The 15,124-nt window shown below is 38.7% G+C and overlaps 1 protein-coding gene across 5 annotated transcripts in view; it reads right to left on the minus strand.

Moving 5' to 3' along the window:
* The window catches only part of SCN5A (sodium voltage-gated channel alpha subunit 5), a 221,594-nt gene that overhangs the window by 171,087 nt on the left and 35,383 nt on the right, over positions 1 to 15,124 (minus strand). For all 5 annotated transcript variants that reach the window (XM_054058158.1, XM_054058156.1, XM_054058157.1 and 2 more), the window contains 3 exons: positions 8,434 to 8,752; positions 6,614 to 6,732; positions 1,174 to 1,263 (listed from right to left, as the gene is read on the minus strand). In XM_054058158.1, coding sequence (XP_053914133.1) covers positions 1,174 to 1,263; positions 6,614 to 6,732; positions 8,434 to 8,700 — 476 coding nt within the window. In that variant the 5' untranslated portion in view covers positions 8,701 to 8,752. The remainder of the gene's footprint in view (positions 1 to 1,173; positions 1,264 to 6,613; positions 6,733 to 8,433; positions 8,753 to 15,124) is intronic.

A 15,124-nucleotide genomic window follows, 5' to 3' on the forward strand; every position in this document is an offset into this window, starting at 1 on the left:
GGTGTAGACCCATTGACCAAATTTTGAGTCACGTGAATGAGATATCCATGTTTCAATCAAATATATCATGGCTATGGTACTGCGTGACAGTTATCAATAATAAAAGGATGTCAGAGGAAAAGGAAAGTCACAGACATACTTGGGGGTAGTATACTATACAGAAATACATGAAACATCCTGGGATTAGGATGTTATTGTGATCGGATGAAATATTTGGTTCAGTGCTATCTATAATTAGTAATTTATGGCCTAGAAGATGTGCCCTGCATGATTTTATGACGTTTAAAATAAGGGCATTTTACTGTCTTTCCTTTCAGCCCTGAGTAGACCAACCACCAGGCTACGGAGCAGCAGATGGCTGTGTTTATCATATGTCAGTCAAACATAAAAAGTGTGTTCTGATTGGTTCAATGAGCCAAAATAATTGTTTAATGCACTGTAGGTTGATTAGCTTGTGCATCTGGTATCTGTTTCTAGCAGGAATATTTTAAAGAAACTTAAGGAAATGAAATGGGCTTTCTTAAGCCCGTCTCTTTTAAAATTATTTTAAAAACAAAAAACAAACAACACAAAAAAAAGCCTTCAAATGATATCTTTGCTATTTTCTTCTGAAGGTTTGACAAGCTAAGAAGACAGAAATCCTCATAAAAGTGTTTCCAAATAATTTTATGCTTGCTCATAAAGTATGTCCACCTATAATTATAAAGAAACACTTCTCTTGGTGCACTCCATCCAAAAGAAACTTTTATTTCCAACAAGTTTCAGTTTCAGGACAAAACTGAGTAAATTCAGGAAGTATTTTCTTAAATAATTCCACTTAAACTCCAACAGCCTATGCTAATGTGTCCAACTATTGACTCTGTTGCATGGGAAGTGTGGTAAGCTGGCCAGTTTCAAATGGAGTTTGCCTCCTGTGATTTCATTCAGGGGTAGCATAGCAGGTCCATTCAGCAATAAGTATGAACTCAGTAGACTAAAACTTGTTAGATGACTTACTAAGGGAGTTTTCACTCGCAACAAATGCCTGCCAACATATTTCATCAAAACAGACACAATGGTTAGGATTACTGGAAAGAAATTAGACAGCAGACAACAAAATGAAAAGAAGGTAACAAATGGAAAATGTAAGACGAGATAAGGACAGGGTAGCTGTAAAATAGCAAGGATACTTACTCAACGTATTTATTCCATGATGGAGTCTCTGATTGTGCCATGAACACACAATTAGTTAAAATAGTGCACATAATAAACATACTGAACAACGTAAATAAGTGAATTAAGGAAAACAATACGTATGTTATAAGAGTTCATAAATTTTTGTCATTTCACACAAGATCCGACAGCTCACTTATAATTTCCAAGGTGCTTAAAAAGCACTAGAGATATTTGTTTGCAAGTACAAAAGGAAACAATAATTGTATAAACATATAAAAAAAAAGACGGTATCTTCCCTGCTTGTCCTTTTCCTATTTTCTTTTTCTTTACCTACATCTTTTACACATACTTTATATAGCAAACAAGCATACTGACTCTGCAGTCTTCTGAAAATACAATAACCTGAATTTAGAGCTGCTTTGGTCAGATGATAAAGTGCATAGGTGCACAACTTTGCATGAAAAGAGGGATTAGTCTCATTTAATTATCTCCAAAAAGAAATCCCCATGTGTGCAGATTCCCATTGTATTTTGCATCCTGAAACATTTCTCAGGCAGTAAAGAATGTTATAAATTTTTTTTTCTAATCTCTCTAATGGACTTGAGGTATTGCTTTCAATATAAAGTTTCACCAAAACCTAATACAAGTTTCAGAGCACTAATTTTAAGGCTTGGTCTGCAAACCCACAGGCAAATACATAGCCTTGGTCTGCAAAGATGACTGCCTCGTCCGAGGCACTGAGTTCCCTACTTGGAAGCTAAAATAAACCTCCCAAGCGTATAGTCCATGCACTTAGCTGCTAAGCTGAGACCATAAATATGAAAAGAAGCACCTTGAAATTGAAAACATAGTTCACTGTACTGCTCTCCTAAAAGCACATGCCACTTTCTGTAAAAAAAATTAGAAAATATGATGGGATTCTCCTGCATAAATAATAGGTCTCATGCTACTAGAGAAAGTTGAACTAATGAGTTTAAGTGGAGAGAAGATAAGGCAAAGGAAAACAGCCTTAGAGTCAGTCAGTAGTTTGGGACCTTTCTCAAAGAAGAACAGTAGCATTGAAATGTAAATTTCCTTTCTTTAGGTAAAAAAAAAAAAAAAAAATAAAAATTCTGTTTCATTCCATTACTGAACCCAGTAGAGGTATTTTTTGTTTAAGAATAGCTATCAAAGAATATTATTTCAAAGGTACATCCTGAAATGTTTGCATGAAAGTCATCCTTTCACAGAGCCAAAAGCTCTGCTGAATACAGAGTGGAATGTTTGCCAATGGGCCAAATAAGCAAGTACGAGGTTAAATTGGTAATAACCAATCTGTGTATTCCCCAGTGCCATCAGAGAAAGCAGTAATTGAACTCAAAGGGACTCTTCACCTTACAAACATCTTCCACTCCTGGGGCCAACACCTCCTGCTGAAGGACTGGGAAGACTATCTAATATTCAGTTGCATCTTTTCAAGTGAGCTTGAGATACGTTCCTAAAAGTTGTGTCCATCCGGTTAACACAATTAGGTTGTAAGCTGCAACTAGCCTAGAATACACCGGATTAATTTTTCAAATACAGTGAAGTGCTATGAAATGCTGTGAGAACAATTGTAAAACAGAGGCGTAGCTTCAGGCTAGGCTAAACAAATACTATCCTCCAACTGAATTCCAAGCAAAGAAATTCCTCTATAAGCATCTGTTTCAGGATCACTGGTCTGATTTATACATCACTGTTTCCTTGTGGAATAAGCTGAATCTAACAGCTTTCTCAGATGCTCGCTAATAGGCAGGTGTCATGACCTTATTGAAACACCAAAGAGAATATACCAGCAAACAGGAGCTGAAAATGTAAGAGGTCAGCTTTGGGACATCAAATGCACTGTGAAATCAAACTGAGTTTCATGACCAAGCTGAAAACTATAGAGAACCTAAAAGAAAGAAACATTTCAGCTGGTTATGCAGCAAAGTCAGAAATCTGTGTTGAAAGAAAGAGAAAACAGAAATGCCTACAGAGTGAAAATCAGCATTCCTTCCTGAAATCTAATGCAATTGTTTGCATTAGAAAAAATCAGTGATGACGGTGATATGCTTGTAAAGAACAAAGTAAAAGAGATGAAATTGAGATAATATTGATATACTAGCATTATTCTCTGTTACCAATTGTAGAATTGCTATTAATTCCAGTTTCCAAAAGCCATGAGTGGACAAGGCTAACACATCCAGAAGTATGGGTTGGACACTTTTATGGATCACAAACCAAATACATTAAGCTACTCATCAGGATCCTTTCTTCAATAAATTAAACCTATTATTTCCAATTTGAAGTTACAGGATAAGCTTTGAGCAAGCCAATTCTAAAAGTTATAAATTTTATCTTATAGCACAAAGACATTGAGTCAAACATGGCATACTCTATTCTTGACTACATTATGAAGGATAATTGTTAATTTGCAGACCTAATGCTAGAGGTTCCGTAAGTGATCATTGCCAAATTACATCTCATATGTGCAAGCAACGGTCAGTCAAAATCAATAGCACATATAATTGGTGCTTCACAAGGTCTCATTTTCACTTATAGAGGAAAATGTGTAAAATCAGAGGGGAGGAAGGCAAGAAGAAAATATGAATAAAGATTGTAAACTCTTGAAGAACATTTCTTTTTTTTTTTTTTAATGGACCAGAATCCATATCCTAGCATCAAGGAAGTAAAAGTGCAGTTTTTACGAAAACCCCATTCTGGATGAGGAGAGCAACTACCTATAATACCTAAAAAAATGTAGAACAGGATTTGCTATGGAATTTATCCGGGCCAGCAAACCGCTTGGAGAAATTAAGGACACCACAGAATGTTCTGTGTCTTGCAGGCAAGAAGAACTAAGAGGAGTCTTTAAAGCATAAGGAATCAGTGAAATGTTATCAGTAATTTAATCTTGTTAATAGGAAGAGATAGCAAATAAAGATGTTAATAACAACTAATAATGATGCAGAAAGCAAAAAGCGTTTGTCCAACGGGATGCAGACCTACAATCCCAATGTCCCCTGTGAAAAAAAATAGATGAGAAACTTGTTCTGGGCAATTGTCTGGGCTATGGCCCTTTCATGAGGCCTCCTAGTCTCTGAAGAAGAGGAGAAATACCTAGAAGAGGTTTAAGGGTGTGCTGTTAATTGAAGCAATTCATGCTACTAGAAGGCAGCGGATGATTTTCCCCTTGTTTGAATGACTAGACTAATCAGGCTTGGCTGGATGAGCATACAGGATCTATCCTGCCTGAAGTCTCAGAGGAAGAACTCCACATACAGCTACTTAGCCTAAAAGGACAATTTTCTTCTGTCGTCTCTATTCTGTTCTACTGTTGGTCTTCAAGGTACAGTCAATGACTGGAAATGGAAATACAGCATCTACTAAAGAAGTTGCTTCCAACATGTATGTGACAGGGCACCATTTGTTAGTGCTCTTCTTTGCTTTTGCCCTGGGGAAAATAAAGATTACTTCATTACACTCACACAAGACAACAGATCTGGTTCCCAGATTCAGGTCTGTGATATTATCTGCTTGAGTACTTGCCAGTTGAGGCTCCTTCCCACCTGTGATCCTAACTGCCAGCTCAACCAATTGGCCTTTGTGTTGTCGGTTGATGTGAAAGGTCTTTATCGACAGAATAAAAATCAGTGCACAATGCTTGAACTTCACCCCTGTTTCACTGGGATTGGAGTTGCTGCCTCCTGCCTGTGCTTGCCAAAGATTGAGCTGCAGGATTTCCTATCATTATCAACACAAGGCAATAGCTTGGGTCTTCTGGAACTAGATTTTTTTTGCACTGTGTACTTCCACTCAAGAAAATTTTACACTCCTTATTGATCACATTTCTGTTCCTGACACATCTTTTAAGTCCGCTCCTCTGTGGTCTTTATCCTTGGAAGTAAAGTGATAAGGTTTTCTTGTATTCTTATGTTCTGGTTGACTGCTACCAAGGGCATGAAATGCCTGTGTATTACACATACTGGTGAACTCTTGGCTTCACCAGTTGGTGTGGGAGAAGGTGAGCAGAAGACAGAACAGGCATCCAAAGCTGGAGCCAATATTCACACGCTTTCTTCTGAGAAGCTCAATTTTCAAATTCTTCTCTTATCCAAACCCATGCAAAGGCATTGACCTTAATTAACTTCAGCAAGGCTGTACCTAATAAACACTGTTGGACTCTGGGTATGCAGTAGAATGTGCTGTATTGCTTGACTGTATAACCTGATCCATAAGCAAATTCCTCTGCAAAATTCTATGGTGTATTCTTAGTAGCCATACTAATGTCTTGGATGATAACACATATTCACATACTTTTGCATAGAATTATTGTTACTAAAAGCTTCATCTATTTTTCTTCTTGTTAGAATATCTAAATTCTCCCTTTTCACACTGCAGGGACAACAACTGGGTATCTGGTTTCTTTCCCTATTTTTCCCCCTCCAATTTGATAATAAACCAATGATTCTGCTTAGTACCTGCTTGGTATTTATCAGTTCTTTGTGGTGGACTTGAACATTGCAGGTGAGGGATTTCCATCACTAAAATGTCATACAATCATCACAGTGGCACATGGAGCCTTTGAATTATCACTTCCACATCTCCCATGTGCACCATAGAAAAAGAAAGCAACTCATGAAAATGGGTGCATTTTCAATAATATTCACACAAAGCTGAACATCTGGGTCAGTTTGATCTTCCAGAGAGATGTGACTATGTCAGAATGTAATGCTTCTGTGGCCCTGTTAAAAAAATCAAGCCAAAAATCATTGCACTGTATCTTGCCTGACTTCAGAACTCGAGCTCGGGGAAGTCAGGCATTGCTCTTCCATCGAAAGGTCCATCAGGCCAGCCTGTGCTTTCATTCCTATCTGGACAATGCATTGTAATAAAAAAAAAAAAAAACAAACTTAAAAAACCCTAAAACCTCAACAAAACAGTTTTTTTTAAAATCTTCTGTTTCAGGAGGGCAAAAAAAAATCAGTTCTGAGACAGTTCAAAATTAAATTATGTCTGAATATGGTGACACAGAGTCTCATGAGAGAGGCTGCTTAAGTGCTCAGTAGCAAAGCTCTCCATCAGTATACATTTCCCCGGGCATGCCCCAGCCTCCTGTTTCCCTTCCTTTCTTAGGTACTACAACCAGCTTCTTCCCCTAACTCCTTACTAAATATGATCAGGCCCTTCACACCTTTTTATCCTCAGTAAACTCACCAGACTTTTCAGTGTGGTTCACATTATCTCATGCCAGAACTATAATGTAGTCATTTTCACAGCTCACATAACAATATAAAATGAAACAAACCAAAAATCCAAGTGCATTCCTGCTTGTGCAAGCAAATTCAGCTGAAAGATTTAAAACAGCCTAATGAAATAAAATGATTTCTGACTTCCATCCATCTGTGTTTAAAAACCATATAATATACATGAGGAGGGAAATCAGTAGAAAGGATATGAATGTACCAAAATTTTAATTGCTGCTCTTCTGATTGGATGGAAAGGACTAAGTATATACAAGGCAGGAGTGGCACTAAATCGAAAGATTGTCTTCCCTTTGTTCAGTACTATAAATGTCTGGAAAACAAAACAGAAAATGAGAACATTCAATATTTGCATTTACACTCAGCTTTTTCCAGCCCACACCCCACTGGGAAATTCCTGCCAGTATCCCATAATACTTTTCCACTCCCTCCCAAGACCCCCAAATTCTTTTCCATTCAGTGAAGAGTTTTGTCCAAGACTCTCCCAGCAGAGCTGCTTCCAGTCCTATCACAATATCCCACAATTTTTATTTCCTTCTCTCCATAAAGGGTCCTGGGCCACCACCTTCATCACAGGGCTGGGAAGAGAACAGGATCACCTTTGAATAAAAAAAAAACGACCTGGAGACTAAAATGTGGTGGAGGGGCTTTTATGATATTCTTCTCCCCAGGTGCCAGGAATCTTACTATGCTATTATTACATCTTCTCTACTTTGAGCACTTTGCTGCTTGTCTCACCCAGTAAAAAGCTGCATGAGTGCAGCTCCACAGCAGGATCTGACCCTGGCACTGAGGCACTTTCATTGTGCTCATGTTAATATGGGCAGAAGAAAACAATACTGTGAGTTATCTTAAATACAAAGCATATGTGAATTGGACATTGGATCGATTTACAGAGCTCTGAAGATGCCCCACCGTACACCGAGGAACTAATATTCATTCAGAGACAGGATCAGGACACCCAACTTTAAGCAACTCACTCATCTTGCGCCTAAGACCTTCAAGGCACTAAAATGCAAATCTATGTCCTATCGCTTGTGCCCAGGGATAGCAGGCAAATTAAAAAGTAAATTAATTCTGACCCTTCCAGGTAAGTAATCTATCTGCCTTTATCCATTTAGCTTCTATTCTGTAGCTTTTGCACCTGTTTCTACACTGTTTTAATAGAAGCAGCATTGTGGTCATATTAATTCATTGTTTACAGGAAATACATAGTCCCAAATCAGGAACATCAGTACCTGAAAGAACTGGAAGCTCTCTTAAAATACATTGTGCTTTCAAGCCTTATTTTGTCCCTCATTTTGTGAAATGCTTGGAAAGGGGAATGAACTGCAGTAAGCAATCGGCCCAGCTTTGCTGTCAACAGCCTTTTGACAGAAGCTGTTTGCACTGTTGTGGCTTTGGTCCAGGCTATATGTGATTCCTCATCAGGTGATGCATGCTTTGGGATGAAGATTACCCTTCTGTAAAGTGCTAGCATTTCACACACAACTCACATCTCCCCTCAGCTCTATTTTGGTCATCTGAAATGAAGTTGAACTATCCCTCAGCAGGAAAAGAAACGCTGCTCTCCAGGAACAGTTGTGGAGGTGCCTCCTGCTCTTGTGCAGAGTGTTACAGTAAGACTCAAGCCACCCAGAAGCCCTTAACATTAAGGGGCTTAAGTGATAAACAGACCTGTGAAGAGTCAAGGCTTATGCAGAAGGAAAGACAGGGTAGATAAAACCTCTGACTTAACTTAACTGAGCTACTTCTCTGCTCTTTTCAAACACTGTATATTCACACTCAGAGTTATCTAAAAACACACAAGTTTTAATTATGCTTTTTATCCCTCTTGGCTCTCCTGCTTAGATGTTTTCTAGAAGCCTTGCTCATGCTGAGACTGTGATACGTAATCTGGAAAAAAAATATTTTTACTGGCTGCAGAAAGACAGTAAAAAAACAGAGCCCTCAAAACAGAGGCTGTTTATGCTTCAGCAGAAACCAAGAAGCAGGATACCTGGCTGGTGCTCACCTTGCAATCATTGTAGAAAGGGTCAAGGTCCTCCAATGGCTCTCCAATGAGCTCTGGAGGAACAGTTCCATAGATATCGGGCAGCTTCTTGCAAGCTTGTAAATCAAACTGAGGCTGAGGTTTCTCCTCTTCACCCAGCTGTTCTCTGTATTCCTGCTTTGCATTCCTTGCAAGCTTCTCCGCAATTCGTTTCTCAATTGCAGCCAAGGATTCAGGCGTGAACCGGTGGAAGCTGTTAGTACCCGGTGGTAACAAGAAGTCAGCCATCTTTTCATCCTGCTTTGTCTTTACTGTTTTTTACTCCTAGTAGTGGAAACAGCTGAAACAAAAAGTACCAAAGGTTAGTGACAGGAGCAAAGCAAGAAGAACAAAGCCATCAGAATGAATAAAAAAACCTCTAAATAACTTCTAGGCTGCCTATTATCAGGAAACCCTTCATCTATTTTTAAGTGTTTAGTGGAACATCAACAAAACCAGAAATGACTGAAACTGTAATTTCAATTAGGAATCACTTGTGATCAAAGCTGAAAAGACTTTGTAGATAGACTGTGGAGCATTCTTAAGTTTTTCAATCGCTCAGGATTCTAAATCCAAACTAAGGAGTAACTTAGATTCATACAAGCTTAAATTTCATTGAAAGCCACAAGGATTTGGATTCCTAACTCATTTCTGAAAATGCAGCTCTGGGAGTGGATGAACAATGTGCCTAAGATGACTCCAGGGCAAATTTAAATCAGCTGATCTCTGGCCACATGATGCAAACTCTAAAAATGCCCCAGCTGTTCTATTCCAAATTTAAAGAGTGAAGGGTCAAGTTCAGGTTCTTAAATCACACAGAAATTCTTCATAATCTCTGTCTTAGGCTTCCACAACAGAATTACTGTTTTACTTTTGGACAGTAGATATCATCTTCAAGACATCTGTCAAGACTTTTGAGCATTTTCTTCTCCTCCACACCCTAAAATCTGAAGAGTGCTGGAAGCACAAACGTGCCTGGCAAACCACTGGGACCTTCACGACAGTACTCCAAGCTTCTGAGATGCTGAATAGCCACTGCTGAGAGTCCATCACATCTGAAAATCAGGCTCCCTCCATCCAATGTCAGTTTGAACATCTGACACAAACCTATGAGGTTTGATCATCTTCAGCTGATGGTGCTTCACTGTTAACACTTCCAGATCCCACCTCAATGAAGAGTGAGAACTGCCACATTTCTTCAACTTAAATGAATAAAGCCAAGCATGAAAAACATAGTTGAACAAAATTGGATATGGATAGCTATGAAAATTAATGTAAAACTACTGTCTGAAAAGGGATGAAGCTTATCCCTGTTCTAGTAGCCTGCACAAATCCATTCACGTTCACTGAAACCGTATTTTGCAATTTAATAGTGACATTAGTGGCATATTTTTTCCAGCAAGAGAAACTCTCACTATGCAACAAATAAAACTCATTTCACAACCCCCTTGTTTTTTAACCACCACCAGACCATTCACACCAAACCAGAATATAAGCTGGTGACAAACAAAATAGTAGGTTTTGAGGTGGGATACCCTATTGCATTCATCGGTGTGTGTGGGATACAATTCTTTGTTCAACTACAATTGTTGTTTTCTGCTTTCAGATGGGATTTGTCTATTTACAGTAGATAGTTCCAGATAGTTTGCTTCTATGAGGCTCTGTGATGACAGCGTTTTTGTTAGCAAACAAGACTTTAGCTGGACTCTGCATGACAAATAGCATATTTATTGACTCAATTTATTTGAGTAAAGTACTCTTTCAAATAACTACTGTTTTTCCTATTCTGGCTTCATTTTAAAATGAATTCATTAAATTGTCATTGATCACAGCCTATCATACAGGAATGATTTACTGGAGCTTGTACATTATATCCTGCATTACTGCTTGTTTCAACAAGCAGAGCTAAAATGAATTAGCTTTCCCGGAGTTTGGGTATTCTGACATTCTTCTTTATTTAGATTTATTCTCTCTACTCCTTTCCCCTCTCCTCCCACATCATTTATTTCAACTCCTTCCTCCTGAAAAAACAGGAAATTAGAAGCTTTCCCACAAATTGAGTTTTCTTATGCTCAACACTTTTTGACTCAGCGCCAGTGCAAGCAAATAGAATTTCACTTTCTATAAATGACATCAGTACAGGTGGCCAGAGAATTCTCAGACTGTTTTGTCGTTTCAATTTTTGTTTCTTCATGGTGAAATCTATCTCAATGCTGAAGGGGAGAACAAAAGTCAGTGGCTGATCAGCACTCCTGGAAGTGCACAGACTAAGTCTCTAATCTGGAGAGGAGCTCACTGCAGGCTGTAAGCTGAGGTCTAAATAATCATTAGCACTGTGAAGACAGTGAATGGAGAATGATTGTTTGCTTTCTCTCATAATACAAGAATTGATAATTGATAATTGATGTGAAATGAAATCACAGATCAGAAGGTCTGAAACAATCACTACAGCCACTTTCCACGCTGTGCAGTTAGACTGTAAAACCTGTCGGCTGCAAATGGCAAGGATTAAAAAAGCCACAACACAAATCTGAGAGCAAAAGATCCACTAATTGTTTAAACACAAAGATACTGTCTCTGACTGAGAAAATCCCTTAGCTGCAGAACTTGGGTGCACACAAGAAAGACTACATATGTTTGCCCTATTTTCACACTCTTCCTAGGCTACCAGTCTGGAAAAATCCATCACCCAATCTTACATGCTTTTGTCCTTACATATTACTAATGTCAACACAAGACAGTCTATACTGACTTGGGCAAGGGTTCAATTTGCCCACTGACTCTGTAGCTGGTCTGAACTTGTGCACAAGCAAAAGCACACAGAGAGAGACAAATTTAATAGCCCTGTACTCTGCAGGTACTGGAGATTCGCATTGCGCCAACTACCTGCTACCAGTGCATCAGCATATGGGCAAAGCGACTGCCTCCAACCTACGCAGACATTCCTTTTGCTGAAAAACTGGTGCTGGCCACCTCTGTGCCACCTTCTCTATATAGCCGAACTAAAGGCATGGCCATATAGCACGGGGGACACAAAGTACTTCACTGAAATCATAATCATAGAATCATAAAATCATAGAATCCTTAAAGTTGGAAAAGTCCTCTAAAACCATCCAGTCCAACTGCCAGCCCAACACCACTGTGCCTACTAAACCATGTCCTGAAGTACCACGCTGACATGATTTTGAAAAGCTCCAGGGAAGGAAACTCCACCATTTCCCTGGGCAGCTTCTTCCAATGCTTGACCATTTTCATGTAAGAGAATGTGTAGAATGTCTGTACTAATTGCCACAGTTTTCGTGCTTGATCATAAAAACTGAATGTTCATGAGAATAGTCATCACCCTTCTCACACTTCCTTGAAGACTTCTGCAAGAAGCCATTCTAGCAACAGAACTAGTCAAATATTTTTTTTTATTAAAAAAAAACCACAAAAAAAGGAAAGGGGCTGGTGAGGGAGGTAAAATATCTAGAAAAATCTAATAAATATGAGAAGTTTTAATTATAATTTTTTTTAAAAAGGGAATTATACTTAAACTTTCTCTTATTAGAAAGTTGAATCAACTTCAATCTGGTCAAAATCAGATCTTTTAAATTTTATCAGCAAATTCCGGAAAGATAGTTGCCTAGAAACAACTTACATTTTCCAGCATTCTTGCAATTGAAAAAGCGTGACATGTTTCATCTTCATATTGTACATAAGTTAAAGTTACAAATTTTAATATATATGTTTAGCCTAATTCTTTTTCAATTTCATCTTCTTTCAGGAAATGGACAAGATAATTTCATGGGTCCTTTCTATTTCTAATTTCTTTTAATCTGTGAATTGCAAACATTTCTACAAATAGCCAGGGTTAGCCCAGATATTTCTTAAAAGGGTAAGAAAGCACCAACACTTTAAACAGGGAAATCATCAATGACAGAATCAAAGAGCTGGAATGCCATTTCTTAAGAGATAATAGCTGTTGTGACTCACGTTTTACAATATCAGACTGGATTTTTCCATTCCTCTCAGGCATATTTTTGAAGCACAAGGCTTCAAACACATTGTTTCTGTGATATCACCATGCACAGAATGAACATTTTCCTCTTGCTTTGTCTTTGTTAAATTCAGTTAACATCGGTTCTCCCTGATAAAAATGTACTGGTTATGTAAACAAAATGTGCATATGAAAATAAAGCCCCAAGATGCATATTTTCTATGGTGTGGCAAGAAGTGAGAACAGGACAAACAAATAAGATACTGTTCGTGGCTATATTTATTCAGAAATATAAATGTCAATTTCCATTACAGTTTTAGCCTTACTCTCACAGGCTTCAGACGCCCCAGCTCAAAAGACTTTTCAGGTTCTCAGAACATGACCTGCATGCCCTACAAGCCTTTGCCTGACTCCCTATGGATGGGTGACCATCACGCAGAAGGCCACTTCAAGCAATAGGTTGCATGCAGTAGTGTAAATACAGGGAAAGCGGTTCCTGTTTACCTCCAGCTGGCTGCCCTCTTGCTTTTTTGCAAGCTTTGTGGACTCAGATCACCACCCCAGCACCTACCGAACCCTGATCATAGCCCAAGATGCTGACATAAGCCAGGACGGCGGTCTCATCCCCCCGAAGCCACAGGGGAAGAGATGGTCCTTGCCGTGCAGTACACCTGGTTGGACATTGACTTCAGAGAAGCCATGGCTTCTTGCATCTCCATCTCCCGCTTGAACCACAACATAGAATCTGTCCCTGGCATAGTATCAAGGACATGCATGCATATATTTGAGACACTTGGCAATGATAATAAAGGAGCCAAACTTGAAGATCAACAATGTGAAAGTGCCGCTCACAGGCTAAAAGTGAGATACAATCAGACGTGCTCACCTTGAGTGGCATTGTCTTCATTTAACCCTACTGATTTCTGTGATTCCATTCAAGAACATACCATGGGCTGGGGATAGCCTGTGGCAGCAGGTATGTTTCCACTGTTATTTAATTAAACATAAATCTTACAAAATAACAGTCACGAGTCCCAAATTCTCCTTTTGTTTAAGAAATATTTATGATTAAATATACACTTTGCATTCCTAACTGCTGTGGTAACAAAATCAGTCATGAGGATGGGTTTCTTTAAATGTTTGAGACTACATGGGGCACAGTTGTATTTTTCCCCCTCTCCTTTCCATATAATCTCTTTGGCATTTTCCTTTGACCTGCAAAGCACTGCAAAACATGAGAGCAATATACAATGACACATCTAATTTAATGTTACCGGCTTAGATTCACAAATTCTTATGCATAAATTTACACATACACACAGATAATTTATCATGTTTAAAAAGACTACAAGGTGGTATGGGACAGGGTGAAAGTTTTATTCTAGCCATGAAATAATGGTTTCATGGAGAGCTGCTGATTTTAATTAAGAGCAAATAAAGACCTTCTACATAAAAATACATAAAGATCAAGAGGTTAAAGAAGTCTAGGTGACTTAGACACTCTTCATAATTCCACTGACAATCAAGAGGCAACCTTTTGAGCCTTAATTCACTTATATTTATACTGCACTTCAGTTCCACAGTTAGGAGGTGTCATGGGAAATTCTCTCTTAACTGAAAAATTTCAGTTGCTGTTAATACACACTGTGAGGGTCTGTGTGCTCACATCGAGACAAGGGGGAACTGGATAATATAGTCCTTAAAATTCTACACAGTACACTCATTACTTCTGCTTAAACCGATATCTGGTTTGTTTCTTTTTTCCAACAGGCATAATTTTGTCAAGACCATAAACAATGATTTTTTTGTACTACACGTTCCTAACATATAATCAGCCAGATCTCCAGCTGGCATAAATCAGCACAGCTCTAACCATCCCAGAGAAGTCACAGCAGCTGGGGAAGTGATCTATTAGGACGAGGAATATTTGGGTAGAAATGCTTCCTTTAAAGAAAGTACTTTCACACTGGTGCATGAACACCAGAAAGCATGTAATTGAGGTTTTAAAGTAATGACCTAGAAGGTAACCACGGTTGAAGGGAGCTGGAAAAACCTGGGGTTTCAACATGCGAGGGCAATCTGCAAATGCTTCTTCATCCAGAGACATCTTGTTGGGTGAGCTCAGAGTTGAAGGTGCAAAAAGGGGCTCTTGAGACATCAATTCCTACTGTGGACCAGTTTTCCATTCCTCAAAAATCTGAGAGAAACGGCTGCAATGTTTATCTCTCAAAGGACATCTCCTAGGAAAAGCATAGCATTGAAATTAGCCCTAACCTGACGCAGAAGGAGCTGTGAGACAGAGTTCCTCTTACTGCCCACGTCACAAGGCAACCCTGAAGGTTGATATGACATCGCGTAACACAGACTTCCTGAAATGAGCCTTGTTTGTTTATCATGCGTGCTGACCAGGGGCAGAAAGAAATAACAGAACTCATTGCATTCACATCTTTGGGGGAAAAAACAAAACAAAATGTCCTAATTGAAAGCTTAGAGTCACCAAATCACAAGCCTTTCATCATAACCAGCTCTGCTTATGTTGTATCTTCCTTTAAAGGCAGTTTAATGAGTTTTGCTGGCATCTCACTCATCAGAATCTGAGCATTCTGACATTACCAATGACTTATTGATAAGATAAAGTCTTCAGAAGGCTAACACGTGCTAAAAGGAAATGAATTCAGAAGATTTCATCCCGAT

This window comes from Cuculus canorus, chromosome 2 (assembly GCF_017976375.1).
Source record: "Cuculus canorus isolate bCucCan1 chromosome 2, bCucCan1.pri, whole genome shotgun sequence".
Taxonomy (NCBI): Eukaryota; Metazoa; Chordata; class Aves; order Cuculiformes; family Cuculidae; genus Cuculus; species Cuculus canorus.